Here is a 25621-nt window from a genome sequence, read left to right as displayed (position 1 = left end):
AATTGAAAGGTTAAGGTTATTTCATTTTATCCCAAAAGTACCCCAAAGAAAAAAATTATAGAAGTTTGAATACATTACATTTAGATTTCACTTAATCTCTCAGTCTGAATATCAATAAAATAATGTGGTTTCCTGGAGGAATGTGCAATAAGGTAATCCACTAACACCTTAACTGTCCAAGAATAGATTTCAAGGGTTCCACATTCATTCAGCCTTAAAACATATGCTGGACAATGATAAAGGAGGAAGCTTCAAGGATCAAGCAGACTTCTTCGGCACTGCATGTCAGGGAACGTATGTGTCTGCCATCTGGAGATGGTTCAATTTATATTTTTGTAAATGTTAACATTCTGGCTAGGGGGCACTCAAACATCAAAGCACAGAACAGGAAGTTATATCAACCAATCAGCATTCAGGGCACGCACCTCCCCACAACACACAGTTGGGATTCAGGAGGTCTGTGTATCTGCCCGTCCATAACCATCTGCAATTTACGCTTATCAACCCCTTCACATATAGGTATGCAGCGACGCATATGTGCAGTGGTGGGCAATTCTAAATCAAGCTTGATTTGTCATTTATTGGCTACCTCCTCCAACATCCAAGATTGTACTCCTGAACATTGACCAAATATATTTTCCATTTTTAAAAGAAAATAACCCTACAAATGACATGTTAAGTCAGGGGTCTCCAACTCCTGGTCCGTGGACCAGCATCGGTCCACGGCATGTCAGAAACTGGACCGTGCAAACAAGCAAACCCCATCAAGAGGATACAGGCAGCACAAGAAACCACGCCCCCTACAGTCTGGGGAAAAACTCTCTCCACGGGAACTGGGCCATGGTGCCCAAAAGGTTGGGGGCCATTGATCTAAGTGATACACTTAACATCACTACCACTCCTCTTTTAGCTTTCAGAGGCCATTAGAAACAGGGGTGAAATGCTCCTGGATTGGACTGGATCGCCTGATCCGGTAGCGATCTTGGCCGGTGGTTCGGCGATCCGGTAGCGATGGAGGAGCAGAGCTCCACCCACCTGCCTGGGTGTCATTACTTCCTGGTTTTAACCAGGAAGTAATGTGTTTTTTACCTTTCTGCGCATACACAGAAGGTCTGTGGCGTATGCGCTTCCAAGCCAGTAAGGAAGGTAAGTAGATTTCACCCCTGATTAGAAACATAATAATAGTAATAAAGTACAACTCCTGGCTAAAGTGTCTCCCTGCAACAGAGAGAATCTGAGACATTGTCACACTGGACACTCAGCGCCTCTGAGCTACTACTGTGAACAGGGGTTCCTTGTTATGCTCCCCAGCCATCAACTTATTGGTTCGTCAGCAGAATACCCCAAAGCACTACATACCAGGGATGAGCAATTTACTGTACCCAAAAGTACATGTTCTCCAATCAGTGGATTGACTCAATCAGACAGAAAATGTAAGGCAAAACACATTCGTTTTGGAAAAATACTCGTCCAAAATTCCTGACATCCAACTTTTCAGACAGATGCGAAGTTAACCAAACAGGAATCTGCTGATAATGTAATGGCTTATTTAGAGGCTTCTGATGCTGCCATTTATTTAGGGAAGCCTGCACTACAAATGTGATGCTTCCTCAGGTGTTATTGTTAAGGAAGAAATTGCTGATTAAGAGATAAAGAACTGTTGTGTTTTCATCAGGACTCGGACAATACATTTACAGGAAGTTTTACATCAGGAAATGCTTCCTCTATCCTTACCAAACTTAGAGCCAGACTACGTATGATAATAATTACATAGCTCCACCCTTAACTATAAAGCAGTGTTATTTTATATTTCATTTGTAAAAAAAAAAAAGATTGTGGAATAGCTAGTGCCAACTAAGATCACAGCTTGGAAATAGGGAGGCTTGTTTTTCCCCCTCTCCTGCCACACACATTTTCAATATGTGTTTTTCAAAAAAAAGCATGAAGCAAGATATATTTTTCCTATCAATGCAAATAGCCAGCATCAGGGATCCAGCAGGATTCAGACTGAGAGCAGGACTAAAATATCATCAAAATAATATCTTTTTGAAATGCCACATAATGTAGCACATTGTACTAAATATATTTTAGGATATTAAAATATGTATTCATCACTGAGGAATAGTAGAGCTCTCTGGAAAGAGGAGCACTGAAAAGTCTGAAAATAAATCAGTCAGATACAAGATATAAGAATTATTTTTAAGAAAAATCTGAAAAAAAGCTTGTAAGAACTGTAATCCCCAAAATATCAAAACAAATGCGAATAAACCTGAAAGAAGAAAATGTCTTTGAAAATCAGAAAACACAGTTGCCTCTTTTTATTTCAGCCATCGTCAAATCCCAACACAAGCAGGATCTCTCAGTGACTTGATGCCACCATCTATTTTTTTTTTTTTTTTATTGAAAAGGTTTTCAAATACAAATTTTTCCCCCTTTTTCCCCCCCCTCCCCCCCCTCCCTAACCCCCCCTCCCCACCCTTCCCCCCCTGTGACTTCTTCGTAACAAAAAAAAACCCTAATTCATAACAGATTACTTACTCCCTCCTTAAAATACTGACCTTTACTTACTAAAAGTATTATAAATCCCCCTTTATCCATACATTTCAGAAAAGAAGAAGAGAAAAAAAAAACAAAAAAAAACAAACACATTATACTATAACTATTATAAAATAACTCTAATTTAGCATAATAGTGTTTTATATCTATGCATTATTGCAACAATTCAAAACCACCTTCCACTTTAAAACTATACAATAAGTCCTACTTTAATAACATTTCAAAGCGGGCTCCCCATAAAATCTAATTTAACATTTATTCCACTCTATCCATTTCCTCCACTCCCCTAAATGTATCACTTAAAAATCCCTTTTCTTAAACTAATCAGTCTGTAGCTAGCTTATTCACCCACTGTCTTACAAATTTACCATACACAACAATTCTTGATATCTTTAATTCACTGCCCACACTACTTAAAAATATATATATATATATATTCCATTATATCTAAATAAAAAAAGAAAAGACAATAACTTTAAATTTATAGTCCATATAATATCTTCTTGAAGTCTTTCCACTGGATTGTTAAAACCAACATCCATAATAGGGTAACATAGCTTGCGGATGCAACAGTTTATTCAAGATCTCCAATCATATCTGCCCCCATCAGTAGTAAACATCTTCTTATATATATAAAAGTAAAAACAACCACCCGAGTGACATTATAATTGTATTCCATATAATAATAATTGTGGGTTTCATCAGGATTATTAATTTCCATCATCGTATTGGGTAACAACCCGATCTTCTGCATGTCCCAATGTGATTCTCTTGCCTTATAATTCAAGATAATTATAATATATTTATCAACACAAAAAGAAGTTTCAAAATAGATAATTCAAAACCATCAATTTGAGGCTCTTTCCATGTCCCAAAATTACGGCAATGCAGAGATCTGCCACTATCCTCAGGATGATATTGACCAATATGTCGCCTCCTCTATGTTTTCACATAATCATTCATATTTTAAAATCACTGGCTTCACTGTTGCTTGGGTTAGAAATTTCTATTTTTGTACAACCTATTTCTTTTTTTGTTTTCTTTTTGTGGGTTTGACCTCCATCCTAATTTTTTGTGTCTCGCATTTCTTTTTTATCCCTTGTATATCCTCTAATTGGTTTCCATGCTTGTCCTTGCCTTGATAAGTCATCACATTAAAATCAGATGGCACTTCTCTCAAATTTGTAGATAATCCAGCTGGGGTATCCGATAAATCCAAAGGCAATTTATCTGGTACAGTCTCTGTCTTTAGTTCCAGCTCCTTCTGCTTATCCTGTATTATATCTGAAGACGTTAAATTCATTTTCAACCTATTTTGATAAAATTCTTCCGCCCTTTCAACAGTATTTAACTGGTATCTTTCTCCTTGATATCTCAATATAATACCAACTGGGATGTCCCACCGGAATTGAATATTTCTCCTTTTTAACTCAGACACCAGAAAGCCAAATTTCTTCCTTTCCATTAGTATCTTAGGTGGGAGTTCCTTGTAAATCCAAATCTTTCTTCCATACAATTGCAAATTAGAATTGAAGGAATTTTGCACAATTTTATTCCTAATTTCTTTATCTGAAAAATAGATTACCACATCTCTAGGCAATTGCCTTTGCTTGGCAGTCCAAGAGTTTATTCGATAAGCTCTGTCAATCCTACAAAACACTTCCTCAGGTTGAATCTTTAAAATCCCAGCTAGAAATTCAGAAGATATTTTCCTTAAGTCATCTCTGTTATTTTCCTGCAAACCTCTAAGTCTTATTGCATATTCTGTGAAATTATATTGTATCTTTAGAACCTCTTTTTGAATCCTCTGTTCCAGATATTCTACATTACCAGACTTTTGGTCAGCATCCATTTTAAATTTTTCTTCTGAACTATAATCCTGAATATTTAACAAATCATTTTCAATTTTTTGAATTCTATTGTCCAATTTATCTTGAATTTCATCCATTTTTGACTCTAGTAAATTAGTATTTGTATCCAACCGAATCATGAATTCTGACAATTTTAAAATTTTTTGCTGCAAAAAGTCAAACTTGGATTTCACCAATTCCTTAGTTTCCTGCTTAAATTTTTCAAGTTGCTGATTCACAATCTCATCCCTTCTTTCAATCTCCTCTAAGAGAAATTCTATTATATTAAAATCAGGTTTCTGGGACTGAAGAGTTAAAACTTGTTGCTTTAAATTCTTAGTGGGGGAATCCCCCCCACCTATTTGTTTGTCTGACTTCACAAGCCTCAGTGCCATGTTTCCGCCTAAACAGGCTTTGTTAGAAGAAGAAAAAAAAAAAAAACAAGACAAAAGACTTCCAGCCAGCTACACTCAAGCCTCCAGGGAAAAAAGAGAAAAACAAAAACAGGAGCGGAGTTTTGTCTACAAATGTAGCCAGTGGTATTTATTCCGCTACATTGTAATAATAAAAAACGGAAGAACTTTCCCTCTCAAACTCTTCTCCAGCCGCGGCAGACGCCATTTTAAAAAGAAACTTTTTTCCTCTTTCTCTTCCTCTATTCTCTTAAGTAATTTTTAAAAGATAAGTAAAATACTTGCGCTTCAGTATTACAGGTCCAGCTCACATTTTCTTTGAGTAATCTGTCAAATTCGCAAGCTTGCTTTTGACGCCTGGCTCTGCATTAGCAGAGGTCTCCCAAAGCCCGGAGCAGCGGCTGGGGATATGGGGCATCTCATCCGCTCCATCCCAAAAGTAAAAGAAAAACTTTTGGGACTCTGCAGAGAGTTCTACCCACCCCTGCCGGCTCTATCTCCGTTTCCTCATGGGAACGGAGTTTTTTCGAGCCGCCGTTCCGTTGTGAAGGCGGCTCTGACAGGCAGTGGAAGCTGACGATCCCAAAGGAACGTCTGGCGGCGGCCAGCAGCAAACAGGAAGTCGATGCCACCATCTATTCATTCAAATGCTCTTTTCAAGGGAAAGTCATCCATGCTTAATAGCCAAAGAATTATGTGTCATGGGTAACACGGTGAGTTAATCATGATCTAGGCCGGATGCCAGTGAGTAATTCATAACCCAGGCTTGATTTGTTCATCTTAAGTGTCACTAATTAAAGCTGATTTTTGCTTTGTAGAAAGAGAACTTGAAGGAGGAAGTTCATTTGCTATTGATTGGAAAAATTATCTCTATGATTTTATTTTATCAGTTTCAAATAATTTATTTCAATATGAACATCACAGGAAACAGCCTTTATTTTATTTATTCGTTCATTTAAGGTATGCAGCTGAATTCAAAGTTTAAGAGGAACAAGTGACAAACCAATTCAAAATGTTGCCATATATCCAAAGCAATTTAGTTTATAGCAACAATTTAGAGACCAATTCTAAAACCACAGTGTGATCAACACACTCAAGTAAGAAAAACAAAATTAAAACTTCTAATAGGTGGAAGTTTTAATCCTTACTGCACTGTACCCAGTTGGAGAAAATTGTCTGTCTTACTATAACATAAATATGTCAGTGATTTAATATTATCTTCCGTAAACAATAATATAGCACATCCCTTATTGGATAATCAGGAAACGTTCTTACAACTATTAGGGCTTTACACATAAAGTGGGGGGCGGGGGGGAATCTGAATATGAACACTATTTTTTCCACTAGATCGCTGCAAGTAGCTGGAATGAAAAATGTACATGTTTTATATTTTAATAACTGGAAAATTCATTTTTGTCATAAATTATGCATATCCTATTCCAATTTTTCCTGATCTAGCAATATTTTTCTCTGATCCTAATTTTTCCAAAATCAAGTAGTTCCAAACTGTAGCTTGACATTTTTCCATTATAGGCTTTCTTAATTATCCAAATTTAGCAACACCAAATTAATAATACAGCAAAATAATTGTCTTTGCCAACAGGACTATTTATATCTTTGAAATGTTGAATTACAACATCCTCTCAATTTATTTTCTCTCAAGAGAAAAACAAATGCTATTTTATATTTAACCTTATCCCTTGAATCCAGAAGGGATAATTTTATTCCCTGGGTGTCTCACTCAGTTTTAAAAATAACGGAGCTAATTTCCTACGTTGCTATATTTATTAGTCAGTGGTGGCAAAAAAAATCTGGAGTCTGATAGCACCTTTTCCAATTGCAAAGACTGGCTAGATTGATGGAGATTTATACCGAGATGAAATGTGGAAAGAAAAGGGGGAGGTAAAATTCTAAGATTACATGCCAATAAGGAAGTTCTAATCTGCTGATTAGTGAACCCATGACTTCAAGAATTCTGAATTTGATCAGACAGGTGACATACTACATTCTAGTCAAAATCAAGTAACTGAGGAAGCTGTTCCAACATAGTCTTACTTTCTATGGGCAGGAACAACTCAGATGTTGTTTTTTTTATAGTAGCTTTTTTATACAGATAGCCCTCAATTTATTCAATATACAATGGTTGATTAAGATAGTACTGAATGGATCCAAGTTAAGACAGCACTGAAAAAAGTGATTTATGACCCTCCTCAAAGTTACAATTGTCACATCAACCCCACAATCACATGAACATAATTTGGGTGCTTGGCAACCGCCGTAATGGTTGCAGCATCTTGCAATCACGTGATTGCCAATTTGCAATCTTCCCTGTCGGCTTCTGACAATCAAAGTCAACAGGGAAGCTGACAGGGAAGGTCATAAATTGCAACCACATGTTTCATTTAATGACCCTAGTGATTCACTTAATGGCAGCAGGAAAAAGGTTGTAAAATCGGATGCCTCACTTAATCACCCTGTGGCTTAACTATGCATTTTCTGGCCCCAATTGTGGCTGTTAAATTGAGGGCTACCTGTTATTATAGAAATTGTTTCTAAAATTCCACTGATAGAAAAAATGGAGAGATTTGTAGTGACATACGCACTTCTTCATTTTTGCATTCCAACTATTTTTATACTCGTATGTGGCCTTTTTCAAGGAATTTATACCAGCGATTATATAAAAACATACATATGCACAGTGGAAGTGGATAGTCCTTCTCTCCCTCTTGCTGATGAAATTCCACACTGTACTCTCATATGCTCTTCATTTTGTCAAAACTAGTGCAGCCATTGATAGGGAAGCTACGATGTCTGTCTGTCTGTCTGTCTGTCTGTCTGTCTGTCTGTCTCTTTCTCTCTCTCTGTGCATGTGTGTGTGTGTGAGGAATTGTTTTAAGTATAAAATGTAATTAGCTTGTATGGAAATTATATGTTAAGCTTTGAAACATTACAAATTAAAATATATGCATTATCATTAAATAAAATATACTTTTCCCAATTATATAACATAATGCTCAAATTATCAGGTAAACATGTGAGAAATTCACAAATGTTTCGCTTACTTTCATTACTGTCAATTAAAAGAGGTCCTTTCTCTTCTTATGCATAACTCAAAGCTAGGCACTGTCATTCATGACCTTTAGCTTTTGGTAGAGATCTCATTTTGCTTTGTGGAACCTCCAAAGAGGCCAATTTGACTCCTCATTTTCAAACTCCAATGTACACCCAAATTTATCCACTAGCCACTGATCAACGTCGTAGAAAGAAAAAGACTCTCACTGAGTTACTGAAGCATTCAGAATAAAATCCTATCATTTCATTTCATGTAAAGTCAACCTCAAGTTTTACACCAACCACATTGCTTTATGGCAACAATATGGAAGTGATTTCCCGTTGCCTTCTTCTGAAATATTTCTCAACTTTCTATTTAAGTATATACCCCAATTGTTTCTTGGTGATCTTAATCCAAAACCCTTATTAAGCGCAACACATCTTTTAGAGATCAGTCAAGGTAGACTGTGTACCGACACTGGCAATAGACATTATTTCAGCTGTGTGGCCTTAGAATCTTCCCTTGGAAGAAAATCAGCAGTGGTATTGATTTTAAAAGGAAACAGGAAAACCCTAAACAGCCCATCAACTATGTAAAAACTTATGGCCAAATTCTCTTATGATTTTTCCTTCCAATCCCTTTGCCTTCTCTCTTGTAAGCCTGAGTCTCTCTTGTTTTTATCATTCTGGCATTTTTTGCATTGAAGAGTACAGCGGTTTTAAACAATGAAACAAACAGAAGAACACCAACCAGACACAGGAAAAGTTCTTACGGATTTGCAATATGTCAATATAAAAAGTACAGTGTAGTTCTGCTTGTTCCCAGATTTCTGCCAGACTCCACCAGCACACTTTAACTACTATCTCTAGAAATTAGCTAACAACAGAATCTTCAATTCCTGAACCTAGTTACATCAAAGCTGTATTTGTAAATATTGTAAAGATCAATTACTACAGAATATGAAAATCTCTCTCTCTCTCTCTCTCTCTCTCTCTCTCTCTCTCTCTCTCTCTCTGTGTGTGTGTGTGTGTGTGTGTGTGTATCAGGGGTGAAATCCAGCAGGTTCTGACAGGTTCTGGAGAACCGGTAGCGGAAATTTTGAGTAGTTCGGAGAACTGGCAAATACCACCTCTGGCTGGTCCCAGAGTGGGGTGGGAATGGAGATTTTGCAATATCCTTCCCCCAGGAGTAGGGAAGGAATGGGGATTCTGCAGTATCCTTCCCCTGCCACGCCCACCAAGCTACACCACACCACGCCCACCAAGCCACACCCACAGAACCGGTAGTAAAAAAATTTGAATTTCACTACTGGTGTGTGTGCGTGTGCGTGTGTGTGTGTGTGCGCATATACATGCAAATGTGCATATGTAAAAGAGAATACAAACCATGTCTCCAGGGCTTAAAATTTATTTATCGAATTTATATAGTCTTGAGAGGGAAGAGGTCACATGGGCACGATTGAATCAAAGCATCAGCCACCCTCTCAAGGTGGGGTTTATTTGGCCCAGTCACAATAATAATTTTTTCCCTGATTTTCCCCCAAACTGGAATCACCTGCACTATGTTAAGAACATGAACTTGTCTACTCCGAGACTCTTTGCTTCCCACTTGTCATTCCAAGTTCTTCCACTCCCTACAAAACTGATTAAACTCTGGGATGTTGTCTAGCTTGTTCAGTCCAATTTGTGCAAAGCAGCTGTTATTTTGCTCTGCTGTACCTTCAAGAACAGCAAGAGAAGCACCAGCGCAACAAGCTTTCTGCATTGTGGTGAGAGTGCCTTTCAGAGGAATTCTACTTTGCCCTTAGAAGTAATTGGGTTAATTCAAAACCGCAAGGCTAAAATGAGAATTATCTGTTTGCTTGTTGATTGAAAGAAGGTAGTCAGGGAGGCTGGTCAGGAGGCTGGAAAGGGAGTAAGTGGGGAGGGGAAAATGTTTTGGTATCAGGATGAAGGCAGACAAGACTCAGTAGTTAGAGGCATGCTTTCAGAAACACACGTATACAGGTAGCCTTCGACTCACGACCACAATGGAACCCAACATTTATGTTGCTAAGTGAGAAATTTGTTAAGTGAATTTTGCTCCATTTTATGACCTTTCTTGCCACATTTGTTAAGTGAATCACTGCAGTTGTTAAATTAGTAACACCTTTGTTAAGTGAATTTGACTTCCCCATTGACTTTGCTCGACAGAAGGTTACAAAAGGGGATCGCATAACCCGGGACACTGCGACCGTCATAAATATGAACCACTTGTCAAGCATCCGAATGTAAATCACATGACCTTGGAGATGCTGCAATGGCCATAAGTGTGAAAAATGGTCATGAGTCACTTTTTTTCAGGGCCATTGTAATTTTGAATGGTCACTAAACGAATTGTTGTAAGTCGAGGATTTACAACAATTACGTATTATGTGTAGGCAGCCCTTCTTTCCATGCAAAACCTTACCATCAGATAAGAAAATTATATACTTTTTGAAAACGAGAAGTGCCAAGAAAAAAAGGCTTGTACTTACATTTCAGTGGCTATGAATCCAGTAAGCTCAGACAGGAATAGAAACAATATGAAGAAACAGCAGCAAACAGAGACTGGAAAAGAAATGGGTAAATAAAAGTTAAATTCATCCCTCCCTCAAAAATCTGAAAGTCCACCCCCCAACCAGCTTGATTCCATAATGGCAATGTTATCTCTCAGTTGCCTGGATGCTACTAGAGACTTTCCTTAAAAATATATCCTGATTCTTCTAACCTAGATCTCAATTTGCCTTCTGTGTTTAAATATTGCTTTGCTGTATGGAAATGCTTCCCCAAACTCCCAATATATGGTAGATAAAAATCAAAATTAAAGTTCTTTCACACCTCCTAGACCTAGAGAGTCCCAAAGGCTGGCAGAAATCTCTTGTCCTTCCAGTATAGTTAGGTATTAAAAGCAATGTATCAGGGGTCTTAAGTTGGCTGCATGGAAAACACACTCTCAGATAATTTAGAACTACGTTGTGGCACCCAAAGAAAAATGAATTAAAAGCCCTGGTTTTTTTTTTAACATTGTAGTATAAACATTGGTTTAAAATAGTATGTTATATAAACAGGCTGAAAATGGATTATCGTCAGGATAATAAAAGTCAGATGCTTAATCCATGAAATCAGCACTAAGAAATATTAACTCTAAGACGTTCTTATTTAACTATTCATCTTTCTTCATTCTGGATGTTCTTAACATGAAGCAAGAGATATTCCATTTTTCCTTCTACCCCCTGTATAATGTAAAGGTTGAACTAAAACAGAAAACATGATTCCTAAGTGAGAAGAGAGGTAAAGCCAGTATTCTCTGTCTACAGAAATTGTCTTACCTATTTCTTCTTTTATAATTCCTAATGTCTCAAAAAGGCAGAACTTGCTCCATTAGAAGACTCTTATTTCTAATCAATCTCATTTTCTGTTTGAAAAGGCTAAACCAAAAGTGCTTATTATTTCTTAATTTATTAAACAAATGTATATGATCATTACCACTATGCAAATGCCAGGCACAAAAAAATGGGACACAGAGGAAGCAACATAGTAGAGGTATACAACCACCCACAAAAGGGCGAGAGAGAAATAACCTGTCGTGAGGAAGATAATTGCACTTTTCCAGGTAATTTTTGCCAATTTCTTTTGCTTCCTATTGCTGCAGCTGCCCCGTTAGAAAAAATTCTTTGCTGCAAAAGGAATAATTTCATTTTGTATAGCTATTTTCATCAAAATTATCCCAATATAGTTTCCGTTAACATCATTAAAAATAACAAAATAATAATACCAATCAGCCAGACAAAGACGAAATAGTACAGGAACCAGTTGGTATTTATAGTAATTAACATATCCAAATCGTTAATAAAAAGCCTAGAGAAATAAAAAGTTGTTGGTTTTTTTTGCTGATTCCTAGAATATGCTACATGAGCACCTTTGGTGAGTGAATTCCAGAAATGAGACATCATACTGTAACTATTTCAGTGATGGACAAAGTAAGAAGAAAAGCTTGGGAGATGGACATGGTGATAGGAAATCAGTTCTGAAAATATATAAACCAAAGGAATAGCCCTGCTGTTCAGATGTATAACCAATGCATTTTTCTGTAGGCATCAAGATGACTAATGGAGGCAAGACATGAGAACAAACACTTTTTTCTAATTCATGTTCTTTATCAACTGGAATTGACAGACATGTATACTCCTTAGATGTTGAAACAAACATGTAAGACTTTGATTGATGATACTGACTGATAAGGGCCTATTGATACCAGCTTTTGAACTGAGTTACAATGGAAACACTGTGATTCTAAGCCAACTTTGATTAAGTTTACATGTGTTATTATTTATCTATCTATCTATCCATTTATTTATTTTTGCATTTCTGAACCACTTATCACTTATCTCCCTCAAAGAGGGATTGGGCAGTGTACAATAAAACATGAAAATATATAAAATTAAAATGTTAGAATTAAAATTTTAAAAGGAAGCAGGAATAGTAAAACTCTGTGAAGAATTATGAAAAATTGTTTAAAAATATGAAGGGAAGGTTCTCATGGCACCAAATGGTCCCACAATTTCATGTTCCTTTGGGCTTTCCATTCAAGACCCCTAAACTATGTTTTAACTCTTTTTCAGAAAGCCAGGAGAGTGGTGGCCTGCCTCACCTCCAGGGACAGAATATTGCATGGGGCAGGGACAATGGCAGAGAAGGTTGTCCCTCTAGACCAGCCAGATTTCTTTAACTGTTGGGGTTTGCAACCTACCATCCCTGCCTGACTGGGTGGGACAGGCCAATGTTGACACTATGCAACGGGAGGAGGGGATTTCTTGCACACGCATGCCTCAGCAACTAATTAAGCTTTAGGTGCTACTTTTTCTACAAAATTAAATATCTCAGTCAATAATGCAGGCTGAGAATCCTAGGACCGACCTTCCTTCCTTCCTTCCTTCCTTCCTTCCTTCCTTCCTTCCTTCCTTCCTTCCCTCCCTCCCTCCCTCCCTCCCTCCCTCCCTCTCATTCTGTCATTATCTTCCTTCCTCCTCCTTCAAACTCCTGCCAGCTTCCCAATTTACTTTGTTTATAGGAAGGAAGTCATTGGGGAAGCCAGTGGGAAGTTGCAAGTCCAGCAGGCAGGTAAATGGCTGCTGCTGGGTAGGGAGAGAGTGAGGGGGTTTGTGGGGTTCAGGTGAAAAATAGTAGATGAGGTGTCATAACACTTGGGAAGGGTACCTGGAAATGCATGAGAAGTGCTATGCAGTTTGGGTAGGGGGCGCAGGATGGGGCGCAGGATGGGGCACAGGTCAAGAAATGTATGGGGGTTGCAGAGGTGCCATGCCATTCAGGGATGACCTGTAGGGAGTGGCATGGTTTGTGTCTGTGAGTGCTTAAAAGTACACAAGAGGTGCCTTATATGGACAGCGCATAGGGGTAGCAGCATGGATCAGGAAGGTATCCTAGTGTGGTGACCACACATGTGGTATATTCTAGCAATAGCAATAGCACTTAAGATTTATATACCGCTTAGCTGAGCCTAAGAGGTAACACATCGGTGATGGAAGATACATGGAAGAGAAGGATGTGTGGGTTGCACATGAGGTGCTGCACAGGTCAGAGAAGGTGGCAATGGATCAACTATAACACATCAAGGATTCCAAGGATATGTTTATCCTGTCTATAACAACTAACTTGCAAAATTGGTTTTTCTAGCCATGTACATGTATACATCCGCACTAGACAGTGTTGTTTCTCTGGGTCATATAATATATGTGGGTATATGCATAATTTTGTATTTATTTTGTCATGTTTATGTACTGTATATTTGAGATGGTGACCCTTTGAGAGCTGTAAATCAATAGGAAGAAAGGAAATCCACACAAAATATATGTATGATACTTTATTATGAAGAAAAAGTATGCTAATTAATAGCATATTGCATGATTTTAATGTCAAGAAGCACTATATCAATAACAGAATCCCTGAATTCATTTTCTGGACATGGTTTCTGGCGCCATCTAACCCAACTAACTATAATGGAACTTGGAGACCCTGATTCTATACTCCTGCACTCCACCCCAAAAAATAAGGAAGGAGAAGCTTAAATAAAGATTGCCCCAATGGTGCACAGAAAAGTTTGGGCACCTAAATACCAAGTTTTAATAAAATAAAATAAATTATCATATTTTAAAAGTAAATTGATCCAATTAGCTTCATTATAAAGCTAATTGGATCATTTTATTAAAAAGCTAATTTGAAGATCCATTATGAATATAAACCACACACACTTCATAAATCATACTTTTTCCATTTGTAGCTAGAATCCTCTGTCCTCAAAGCTTTGCAATATTTTTGCACAATGTTGTCATGCATATATACAGTTCATCGAGAAGAGCCAGGGATTGACAGAGCAGCTGTCAGTATGTCATTTAGTTTGTGCCACTGGGATGTTAGCTAATATGCCACAGCATATGTCACTGCAACCTTATCCAAACATGGGCAGTTCGACACAATGATACATAGTATGTTTGGAACAGCTATTGCTAGGCACTTTACGATCCAAAACCAAGAATACATCCTTCAGCTGACATAAACTGATTTAATGCACCTTATTTTTAGAAAGGATATTTAATAAAGTACTTGAAAGGTCTGAAAGGTTATGTAAATTTTGTTCAAGCCAGGAACTGTAGATTTAGATCACCTTTTTAATGAATAGCTCCACATCTTCAGACAAATGATGACAAAGGAATGTAGCTATAATTCATTGATACAGGTAAGCCAAGATTTTTCTGTGAAATCTTGAATGATCCACTCCCCAGTAAGACAGTAGACAATGCCAATATAGTAGACTTACTATATTGAGTAGCATTACTCAATGAAATACAGTATGCCTATATGCACAAAATATATGTTCTACCAAAAGACAATAAGAAGGATTTTTTTTAAAAGACAGGATAAGACAATTAAAATTTAGACTGTTAAGGCTTCAACTATTTAATAGGGAAATACATTTAATGACAACAAATGACAACAAATAGAACAACCAGTCTTAGAATTGGCAATGAAAAGTGGTAGATAGTTTCTGCCTTTTAGGCTCAATCATGAACTGTAAAGGAACAAGCAGCCAAGAAATAGTACACCATAGTTTAGCACTTGGTAGAGCAGCCAATAAAGATAAGATAATTCTTTATGGAAAAGATAATTCTTTATGTCTAATATTGCATTTGTCTATTATTGCATATTTTCCTTATTTGACTGGCTACTTCACATTAATCATATATCATCTTAATTTATGTTATTATTTATTATAATAATAAATAATTATAATTAAGTTAAGATATTGTTAACTTACTGCACCTGTGTATGGTTTGCTAATTGCAGAGTGGCAGATAGGACAGCACTCCAGAGGGTTAACATCATTGCCCAGAGGATCATTGGTTACCCTCTCCCTTCCTTTTGAACTATTACCATCTGGCAGACAGTACAGGACAATAAAAACAAGGACAAATAGGCTGAAAATCAGCTTCTATCCCAGAGCAGTAACTATATTGAATTCTACTGTATAATGCAATATTAATGCAGTATCAAGGGTTTTCAATTCAATTGTACAGAATGTGAAGGATGTGTATTTTTGTTTTATTTTTTATAGTTTTCTTATGTATGATGTACACTGAAGATGGCATTTAATTTCGTTGTACGAGGTGCAATTACAATAAAGTAAACTTAAACTTATGTCCCTGTTTCTTTTTTTTTATTATTTTACTACATGCACATCTTAAACATTATTTTCCTAAGACATTCAATTTCTTTGCTTTTACTCATGTACCTAATTCTCATTTCCATATAAGAATGTGGGCATAAGAATGTTCTTATATATAGCCACTTTCTATTCTTTCAAACAATATTTATTCCTTGCAGCAGATCTCATACTGTCTTGTACCCATTAATATGCAATAATAGACAAATGCAATATTAGACATAAAGAATGGTCATGATGTGTGTCTATTCTATGCAATGCCCTACAATGATGGTATTAGTATTGAATTAAAATCCCAAATAATAATTTAAAAATCACCCTCAAATTATGCTATATGACAACAAGAAAGATAAAAATAAAGATTCAGCAAAAAATATTCATATTAATTTGCTTGAGAGCAGTGTCTTCACTTTCATTCTACATCCAAATTGGAGGAAAAATATGTCAAATATCTTGTGGGAGGATTCAGCAAGATCTCACTTTAAAGGCTAATATGCAATCTGGAGACTCACAATACTGCTTCAAATTACCTTCAAGAAGATACAGTACACCACAATATTGCTATATTTTCTCACGGTTTTAAATAAATGATCAGAAAAAACTCAAATCCTGCACTGAAACCTGCAAAGGCCAAAAGAAACCCAAAAAAATCCAACATACAGACACAAGTACTTACTAATCGCTCCTGTAAAGGTTGGCTGGGTAAGGTCCTTTGGCACCTTTCTGTAGATATCAAACCTAAAAAAACATATGAAAAAAAAATCCACAATTATAAAACAGATGGAACATTTCATGATTCAGCATTCACAATACTGCAAACATTTCTATTAATAGTTCCAACTTCATAATTATTCATTTTTCACCAGAGTGCTAAAACATTTTTTTGTTCTCTTGTATAAGCGAACAACTTTATTTTTTAAAAAATTGTGTCTATGGCTGGTCAGGTCTGATGAGAAGGTTAGGAGAAAGCGAGAATATAGAGATGCTCTTTTTTCCCTATGCTTCTCCACACTCATTCAATAAGCCCAAAAGCAGACCCTTTAACTGTGCTCATTAGTGAGTTAGTTCACTACTGTACAAGGTGCAAGAAAAGCCTCCAACAGCTCTCTACCAGGCCCTTATTCATGTGGCCCCATTTTAGCTGACCTACAGTATTTCCATTAGGAGTTCTGTCAAGCAGACCAGGCTGGACAAATTTTTTGTTGGTTCATTTTCTTGTCTATCTAGAGCAGAGGTGTCAAACTCAAGGCCCGTGGGCCAGATCTGGCCGACGGGGTGCTTAAATCTGGCCCGTGAAGCTGGCCTGGAAATATCAAAGGACCGGCCCACGCCCCATTTTTAGCCTTCCCAGCCTCCAGCAGCATTCTGCCGGTTGAAAACAGGACGCCCGTTTTCAGCCAGCAGAGTGCTGCAGGAGGACTGGATTGGACTGGATTACAATTATGTGGCCTCAAGTAAGTGCCTGATCTAGATAGAAAACAAGCAACATCCTATGTTAATACTACAGTTTAATGCCAGATTTTACATACTGTAGGTCCATTTAATCTACAATCAACAATCTATAATTGACAGACATTTCTATTTACTATCCTGGAAATTTACCTCTGCTGTTATATCTTGTATTATCATGTTATTTATGCTATTGTATTTTTATTATTAGTTGAATAATAAAAATACAATAGTATAAATAGCTTTTTTGCCTGGAAAATCAATTTACTACGATATTAAACCATGGGGTATAAATTTAGAAATAAAAAGTTTAGTGGAGTATGAACAATAAGTAATAAATGTTTGCCAGTAATATCTGATAGAAGAGATAGGAAAATGGTTATAGTAAAGAACTGTGGAAAGAAAGAAGGGGAAAATACATCTTGAGTCTGTGTCAAACGCCTGCCATGGCCACGCCCACCCCAGCCACATACCCCCACCACCCAAGCCTTCTGAAGTCAAACACAACCCTGATGCGGCCCTCAATGAAATCAAGTTTGACACCCCTGATCTAGAGGCTACTGAATAATTTCCACTGATGTGATAATATCACCAAAATTTCAGATGTATGATTATTGACCATTTGGGAAGATAGGGGAGGAGGACTTAACGATAAAAAAGGAGCAATTTACTTCCAGAAAGGCCCACTTGCTTACATTTCAAAACTTTTTTTTAATGATCACTTCTCCAAATGGGTTGTTTTGCTGCTGAATACTAAGGATGAGATCTCAGTCAATTTGCAAGTTACAAGTTAAAAGCCCCATAAGGCAATTAACCCATTTATCTTAACTTGACTACATGTGTTCTGTACAATTCTATAAATAGTGTACAACTCAGACAATTCTTTCATCACTGACAACTCCTTTGCTTAAAAAAATGACAAACTAAAAATGTTAAAAGTAAGATTTATACTTCATCACTCCAAAATATTATGTTGCCTAAATTTAGCCATCAAACCCAAGCCAGCAGTCCTGCATGAGAAGACATGCATGACAAGAAATAATTATGCCCAGCTATCTATGCAAGGCATATATACAAGTGAGAGACAACTTGAATTACAATATGTAGGACATAATCTTGATCTATACAAAAAGATTCTGAAGATTATGCATCCTGCCTCGAGAATGTTGACATAAAGCTGGAAAAAAAAGATCTCGTGCTTTTCAATGCTTATTAATTTCCCCAGAGAAAATATAACTTTCTGCATTTCTAACATGACACACTTCTTTGCCAGGAGATGGGCGGGACATTTGGGGAAGTACTTATAGAAATAGATACATACAACCTGGAGTCACGACATGACAAATGCACATGAACAAAAGCCTTTAACATTTGATATTGTCAAAGCTATATACTGAATTTTGTACAGCCTGATTCATCCTTCCTCTCATTGAAAATAATATTCTTCCACAAAATGGCCCATTTATGGACCTGCAGATTCCCTGGGAACATCTGGAAAGCACTGTTTACATTCTTTCCACACAGACCACAGTAACAGCAATATATGATAAAGAGCCTCATAGCAGCTTATGACATCATGGCCTCATAAGCAGAGGAAATAGCTGAACTTCTTGCTCACAGCCCATTAAAACCTCAACACTGGCGTCGTCTCACTAAAATGACAATAATGCCTTAGTAAACCTGGTGAGGAAGCCAAGAAGGAAAGAGGCACTTTGGAGTGTAACTAAATAATTGGAAACAGGAAATAGCTCTAGGCTGAAAGCAGTAAAAATAACACCATACGGACACTATAAAAGGAAGCATGTTTTTTGAGCAAGAGACAATCTATTGCAAAGTTGTTAAAAATAGTGCCAATATTTCTGGATTAAGAAGTGATGATTTAAAAAGAAAAATGATGTCTTCTTTGGCACACATCTCTTCTTCTCGGTACTTTTCACTTTAATAATCTCAGATTTTTATCTGCAGAATGTCACCAGGAAAAACATACTAGATATTTCGGGTTGGTCAAAATTATTTACTTGAATAACATAGGCAAGGAAGCACTGCTACCTAAACTAAATCTTCTATTGTTTTTCACTGGAAATCTGACCAGGCTTTAAAGCAGATATGTCAAACACAAGGCCCGCAGGCCAGATCTGGCCTGTGTTGTGGTTAAATCTGGCCCCACCCTGGAAACAGCGAAGGACCGGCCTGCGATGCATCTGCCCAGTCCAGGCTGACTGGGTGCTGTTCTACAACCTGGTGGCGCTCATCCTTGCCAGAACGCAGTCAGCCTTAGATCCACAGCGCAGCCCTGAAGCCATAGAGGGGCCACCCCACACAGGAGGCAGCGAGTACGCAGGGCCTAGCGTCCCTGGGGGCTGTCTTGCCTCACAGGCTGACTGCATTCTGAGTGCTTCCCTTTCACCCAGGATGCAGTACTTGCCGCCTCTTGTACAAGTGCCATGAGGCTGAGGTGGCAGGGTGGCCCCTTGCTGGCTCCAGGCGGCCATGCAAGTCAGATCTAAGGCTGACCACATTGCAGCCTAGATAGCTGCCACAAGTTGAAGATCAGTGCCATGCCGCACCAACGCCTCCCTGACCCGCTCGCTGGCCTGGCATCGCAGCCTGCGAGCCTTCCCTTTCACCAGGACTTCCCCTGCTCCCACGTGGGAAACCCACAGCCATTATACTGTAAATTCTATAATTAATACTCTGTAAAATGCTACATGGGCAGTGATCTTGTCAGTCATTCCCCATTTTTAGTTCATCCATCCATTCATCCAGCCAGCCAGCCATCCAGCCACTTAATAGTATTACAGTCAGAATTCAATTTAAAACATAGACAGTAAAAGTTACAAATAGAAGATAAAACTAGCTAAATTATCAATATAGCAAGCTTTAGAAACAATTTTTAAAAATTGTAATTATTCAAAGAAACTGAATCTTATTGGTTAGCTAACAATACCTGTACATAAAATAAATCTCAGATCTACTATTAAATGCATTTCATCTCCAATCAGCAGCATTCCATACCAAAATGAGTATATTCAGTCCACCATTGGCATTATTGAGGAAAAACTGGATTAATCAATAAATGAAGAGCTTTTAAAATAATTTGCAGAAAAATTGACACAATGAAAGAATAAACTGATTTTGGCTGGATTTAAACAGAATGGGATAACTTTAGTTCATCAAGCTTGCTTATATAGGTAGTCCTCGAGTTACTACAACTGAGCCCAAAATTTATGTTGCTAAGTGAAACATTTATTTAAGTGAGTTTGTCCCATTTTATGATTTTTCTTGCCACATTTTGTTAAGCAAATCACTGCAGTTTTTAAATTAGTAATACGGTTGTTAAGTGAATCTGGCTTGCCCATTGACTTTGCTTGTCAGAAGATCACAAAAGGTGATCACATGACCTAACCCTAACTCTAACCCTCACATAGCCCAAATCAGAGTTACTCTTAGTAATCTGCATTATACTCTACAAGTAAGAGAGAAAGCCTTATAAGCTAATGAGGTGGAAAAACAGGCAAACAATCTCTTTCATCAAAATCAGACAAATATTGATGATTGGAAAAAAAATCCCAAAATCACATACTTCAAATAAGGCACTAATATTCATATTTCCATATAGTAAATTAATATTGGTGTCTGTTTCACATTAGCAGAAAATACATATTTTTAGTAAAAATATTTACTGAGTATTTTTAAATAAAAATAAAAAAGAGCAACACTTAGAAATCTGGGCTAGGGCATACATTGTAGTTTGCTAATCTTTGTGAATTCCTGAAGCTCATATCCCCAAAATATAGTCAACAAATCTGTCAGCATAAGACACAACCAGGTCATCACACTGATGTACAAAATGATAAGGACAGTTGTTAGAACTAAAAGTGCTCATGGGACTGTATGTTCGTTATCTAGACGAGGCAATCTGAACTTAACACACTGCTTAACTCCTTTCTCAGGGTCATTTCTCCCTCCACATATAAGTGAATCATTTTGGTGAGTCGTTGAAAAGCTAATTCCTTTGCCACCTACACTCTACAAGTTCCCAAATAAAATTGAGATGGGGGCATGGAGAAAGGCCCTGAAGACTAATCTACAGTCCAAAATGTATACTTATTTCCTGAACTAAGAGGACATTGTTCGATAGAATATTTTTAATCCTTTTTTTTAACAAAAAGTACTGCTGCATCTCAGATATTTATATATATGTCAAAGCTCCCTTTGCATCAAGAGAGACATTAAACACAAAATATTTTTAAATATGGTTTTAAAGAGGAAGAAAACATTAATTTCTGAATTCAGCTGAAAGAACTGGATCCAGCTGTTTCATTTTACACTAGAAAAATCTTGGTGAATATGGCAATTTTCTTGAAGAAATATTTTATTTAGCATAGATCATCATACAAGCTTTATGTTTAACAAATTTCAGCTAATTAATGTAGAAAACCATATTTTTGGCTTAGCAGTCACAGAAAAATGTGGGTTTAAGAGTCGAGCAGACTTCTCCGGCACTGCAGCTCAGGAAACATATGTGCCTGCCATTTGGGGATGGTTGCCTAGGTGTTCCATTTATATTTCTGCAAATGTAATATTCTGAGTGGGGGCACTCACAACATCAAAGCACAAACAGGAAGTCAGATCAACCAATCAGCATGCAGGGTGTGCAACTCCGCACAACGCAGTTGGGTTTTGGGTGTTCTGTGTGTCGGCCTGTCTGCAGCCAACTGCAACTTACGCTTAACCCCTATGCAGCATAGGTGTGCGGCGAAGCCTACGGGTAGTGGTAGGCAACTCTAAATCAAGCTTCACTCTACTTGTGTATATACTGTGGCTTATTTGCTCTTGTCTGACTCTTCATGACTGTACAACCTTTTATCCAGCAGAAAAAGATAGAATAGCATAAAGCTTGAACTAAGCTCCTGGCTTGTTGTGATCTTGAGTTGTCTGAGAATAAAATAAATCAATACTCCGGTTAAATATATTAATAATACAAAATTATTTATTCCTTATAAATAGGAATAACATGCGAACAATAACAAAAAAACCATATCATACTGCTAATTAAAAGTAATCCAGAATGTCATGAATCCTTGTTTATAGTGATGTCTGAATGTAACCTGTACCTCCTAGCTATCTCCCTGCTCTAACACCTGAAAGCTTTTCAAAAGTAAATAAATGGCTTAAATCTTTTGATCCCTGTTGTAATCCTGATTTGGGGGGCGGGGTGGGGGTGGGGGAGGGAATGTCAGCTTTTATTGGTAAGAATGTGGACTTTTCTTCTGATACAAACAAAAGCCATAACGACTTGATCTGATCTATGGATGGATGGATGGATGGATGGACAGACAGACAGACAGACAGACAGACAGACAGACAGACAGACAGACAGATTCTTCAACTGCTCTAGCTATTACAAATAATTGCCAACCCAGGACAATCCAATGGCAATATCTGTTTTTAAGTTCCTAACTTTAAAAAGACATCATCACACCATCACATTAGAAAAAAAGCTATCAGGGACAATGCTAGATCATGTTATCTTTCAATAATATCACAGAATACTACATTGCTATGATTAGCATATAAACATTAGGGCTGGACAAATATGGGCAAGGCATTTTCCTTGCAAAATGTGCAATCAAATTTGTTTCTCAAATTTTAAGAAGCCTTAGTTCAGCTGCTTCAGAATCCTCCTGAGGTCTTCTGGGTATGCAAATGTATACAGAGGACATGTCTATTAGGATAGATTGATGCAATGTCAAGCTTTGATGAATTGCATCTGTCTGTTTTGTTGCATCAAGAAGCAAATCCGGGAAGGGGGGAAGGGAGGGTTCATTCCTCTAATTATTTATACAGATGATTTAGTACTAACAAATAAGGTATGTGTGCACAATCTCTCTCACACTCAAGGAACAGAAATGTCTTGTTACATAGGAAATACTGTTTCAGCTACTACTTATTTTTCTTCCAAACATTTTTCCGGCAAGTGCTTAGTCTACTTTTTTCAGATCAATTAAGTGTTGACCAATTGATTGTAATAGGAATTGACCAACTAGCTTATCACCCAAGCCGGACGTTGCAAGCTGAGGGACTATGAGTGATCCAAAGTCACCCAACCAGTTTTCATGTCTAAGACAGGGCTAGATCTCTTGGTTTCTAGCCTGGAGCCTTAACCACTGCACCGAACTGGCTCTCTTTCAGCTACTAGATTAAAGACAGTAATTCGCTCAGTGGAGGCGAACGCTAGACAGGAACTTGATTTGCAGAAGAAATGATGCACCCAAAACACCTTAAATAAAGGAATTATTTGAGGAATTATGATATTTAGATTGTGCGTGAATGTGCATCTTAAACTAAGCAGGAGCATGTTAAACTAAGCAGCATTTTCGCTGGGATCATTCAGCAATCACAGAGAGCAGTCACACAAATCCAGGGGGGAAAAGGACTGTAATTGGTATAAGCTATTTCTGACAGACACTAAATAAAACACATACACATCATCTTTTCCCAGTGAAACCCAGACTGTTCCACAGGCTTAACAGATATATTTTGCACATATAAGTCTTGAACATCATGCTGTTTATGGCTGGCATGGGAGATTTAAAAAAAAAAAGAATATAATGGATTAATGGCTATGCATTATATTATGTGTATGATGGGTGGGGTGGGAATGACTTGAATTTTATGTTACTATGAAAAGATTCTTTCAAGCAAAGTATATTAAGCTTGAAAAAGCATACACGACAAGCTAGCCAGTCAGTTCCGAAAAGTAATTAGGATCCATCATTTGAAGAAAATAGCAATAGCAATGGCAGTTAGACTTATATACCGCTTCATAGTTCTTTTACAGTCCTCTCTAAGGAGTTTAGAGTCAGCATATTGCCCTCAACAATCTGAATCCTCATTTTACCCACCTCGGAACGATGGAAGGCTGAGTCAACCTTGAACCGGTGAGATTTGAACTGCCGAACTGCAGCTAGCAGTCAGCTGAAGTAGCCTGCAGTACTGCACTCTAACCACTGAACCACCTCGGCTCTTATATGGAAGGAATTAAAAAATTAAAAAATTGTGAATTGTAACAGAATGTCCAAAATGGAAGACAATCCCCTTTCAATGTGGCACTGGCCACTCCTGAAACTATCAGCAATGTTTTTCATTCTGTTACATGGTACTCCTCAAGGCATCCCTTCTATCTGCTTTCTACTGGCCTGTCCCTTTCCTTGTTCTTCCCTCACAGCAAGGCTATTTTTACTAAGTTTTCTAGTGAAGTGAACTTAAAGTTAATTGGCTCAGTGTGCAAACACTTTGGGGGTTCCACAGTGTCATGAAGGGATGCCCCAAAAATAAAATAACCAAGAGCCTTTTAAAAAGGTTCTCTAATCCTAAACTAGAGCAGGACATGAAAAATAGAAGCTCCTTCCTTCCTTCCTTCCTTCCTTCCTTCCTTCCTTCCTTCCTTCCTTCCTTCCTTCCTTTCTTTCTCTTTCTTTTTTTCTCTTTTCTTTCTTCCTCCCTCCCTCCCTCCCTCCCTTTTTTTTAAAAAAAATCCTCTCTCTGGTTCTTATACTGACATTCTGTTACAATTCACAATCCTTTAATTAAATAATTCCTTTATCTATCAGGCCTTACAGTATAAAATAGCTTTTTAAAAATCAGATTAGATGATACTTGCAGACTTCCTTCATTCTCAATGCCTTTAATTATGAAAGATAACAAATTAAAATGTGTCATTTTGCAGGAGGAAAAACCAGGAGTTTTTCATATTCAATTTCGCAGCCATTACTTTTTGCCCAACATAAACATTCATTGATTGTCAATCTGAACAATAATCTCTGGAAAGTAGTATTTAGTGCACGGACAAACCCACATAGACGCTTCAAAAATAAAGGAAGTTCACCCTCTTTCTGTTAGAAATTCACCCCCATAGACCTAACAGTGGTCACCCTATTAAATTTAATAAATTTAATAAATAAATTTAATAAATAAATCTCTTGATATATCAAGAGCACAACCTGTACATGCTTTGAACAGTAACTGCTATATTTGTTCTGTTGTTAAAACATTGTAATTGAAAGCAGATTTCAAACCTAAACAAATTAAATTCACTCCTCAACCCTCCTCAATACCTTTGAGAATAAAGAATATTAATCATTCCTGATCATCAAGGCAGGCTGTAAAGCAAATTATTTAATAACCAATGTTCCAGCCCAGTTTTTCTTGGATCAATGCTCTGAAACAATGACCAAGGGATGTTTTAAGTTTGCCTGTTTTAAAAGTAATGCTTGGTCAAAGGAACTCAATTCTAAACAGTCAGGGACAGCCAGAAATAATATCAATAAGATCACCATGTACTCTTACTGATGAGGTGTTCTTTAATTATCCAAGTTTAAAATAAAACAATCAAAAAACTCTTTCACGCTCTATTGTGTTTGCCTAATCTCTGTCCCCTTAAACTCTTGTCAGAGGGTGACTATTCAACTTTCATAGTGTAAACAGACAAGCAGTAAAATCTCCTTCACCAAGCTGCCAATTACAATAGCCATCTACTA

General features: G+C 37.3%; 1 protein-coding gene across 3 annotated transcripts in view; it reads right to left on the bottom strand.

Moving 5' to 3' along the window:
• The window catches only part of ERGIC1 (endoplasmic reticulum-golgi intermediate compartment 1), an 80675-nt gene that overhangs the window by 39826 nt on the left and 15228 nt on the right, over positions 1-25621 (bottom strand). For all 3 annotated transcript variants that reach the window (XM_034405505.3, XM_087887413.1, XM_087887412.1), the window contains exons 2-3: positions 16306-16367; positions 10387-10459 (exon numbers count right to left, since the gene is read on the bottom strand). In XM_034405505.3, coding sequence (XP_034261396.1) covers positions 10387-10459; positions 16306-16367 — 135 coding nt within the window. The remainder of the gene's footprint in view (positions 1-10386; positions 10460-16305; positions 16368-25621) is intronic.

Source organism: Pantherophis guttatus, chromosome 2, assembly GCF_059756535.1.
Source record: "Pantherophis guttatus breed Tessera chromosome 2, ASM5975653v1, whole genome shotgun sequence".
Lineage (NCBI taxonomy): Eukaryota > Metazoa > Chordata > Lepidosauria > Squamata > Colubridae > Pantherophis > Pantherophis guttatus.
The sequence above is the reverse complement of the archived record's forward strand: the minus strand, read 5'-3'. Positions and strand labels throughout refer to the sequence as shown.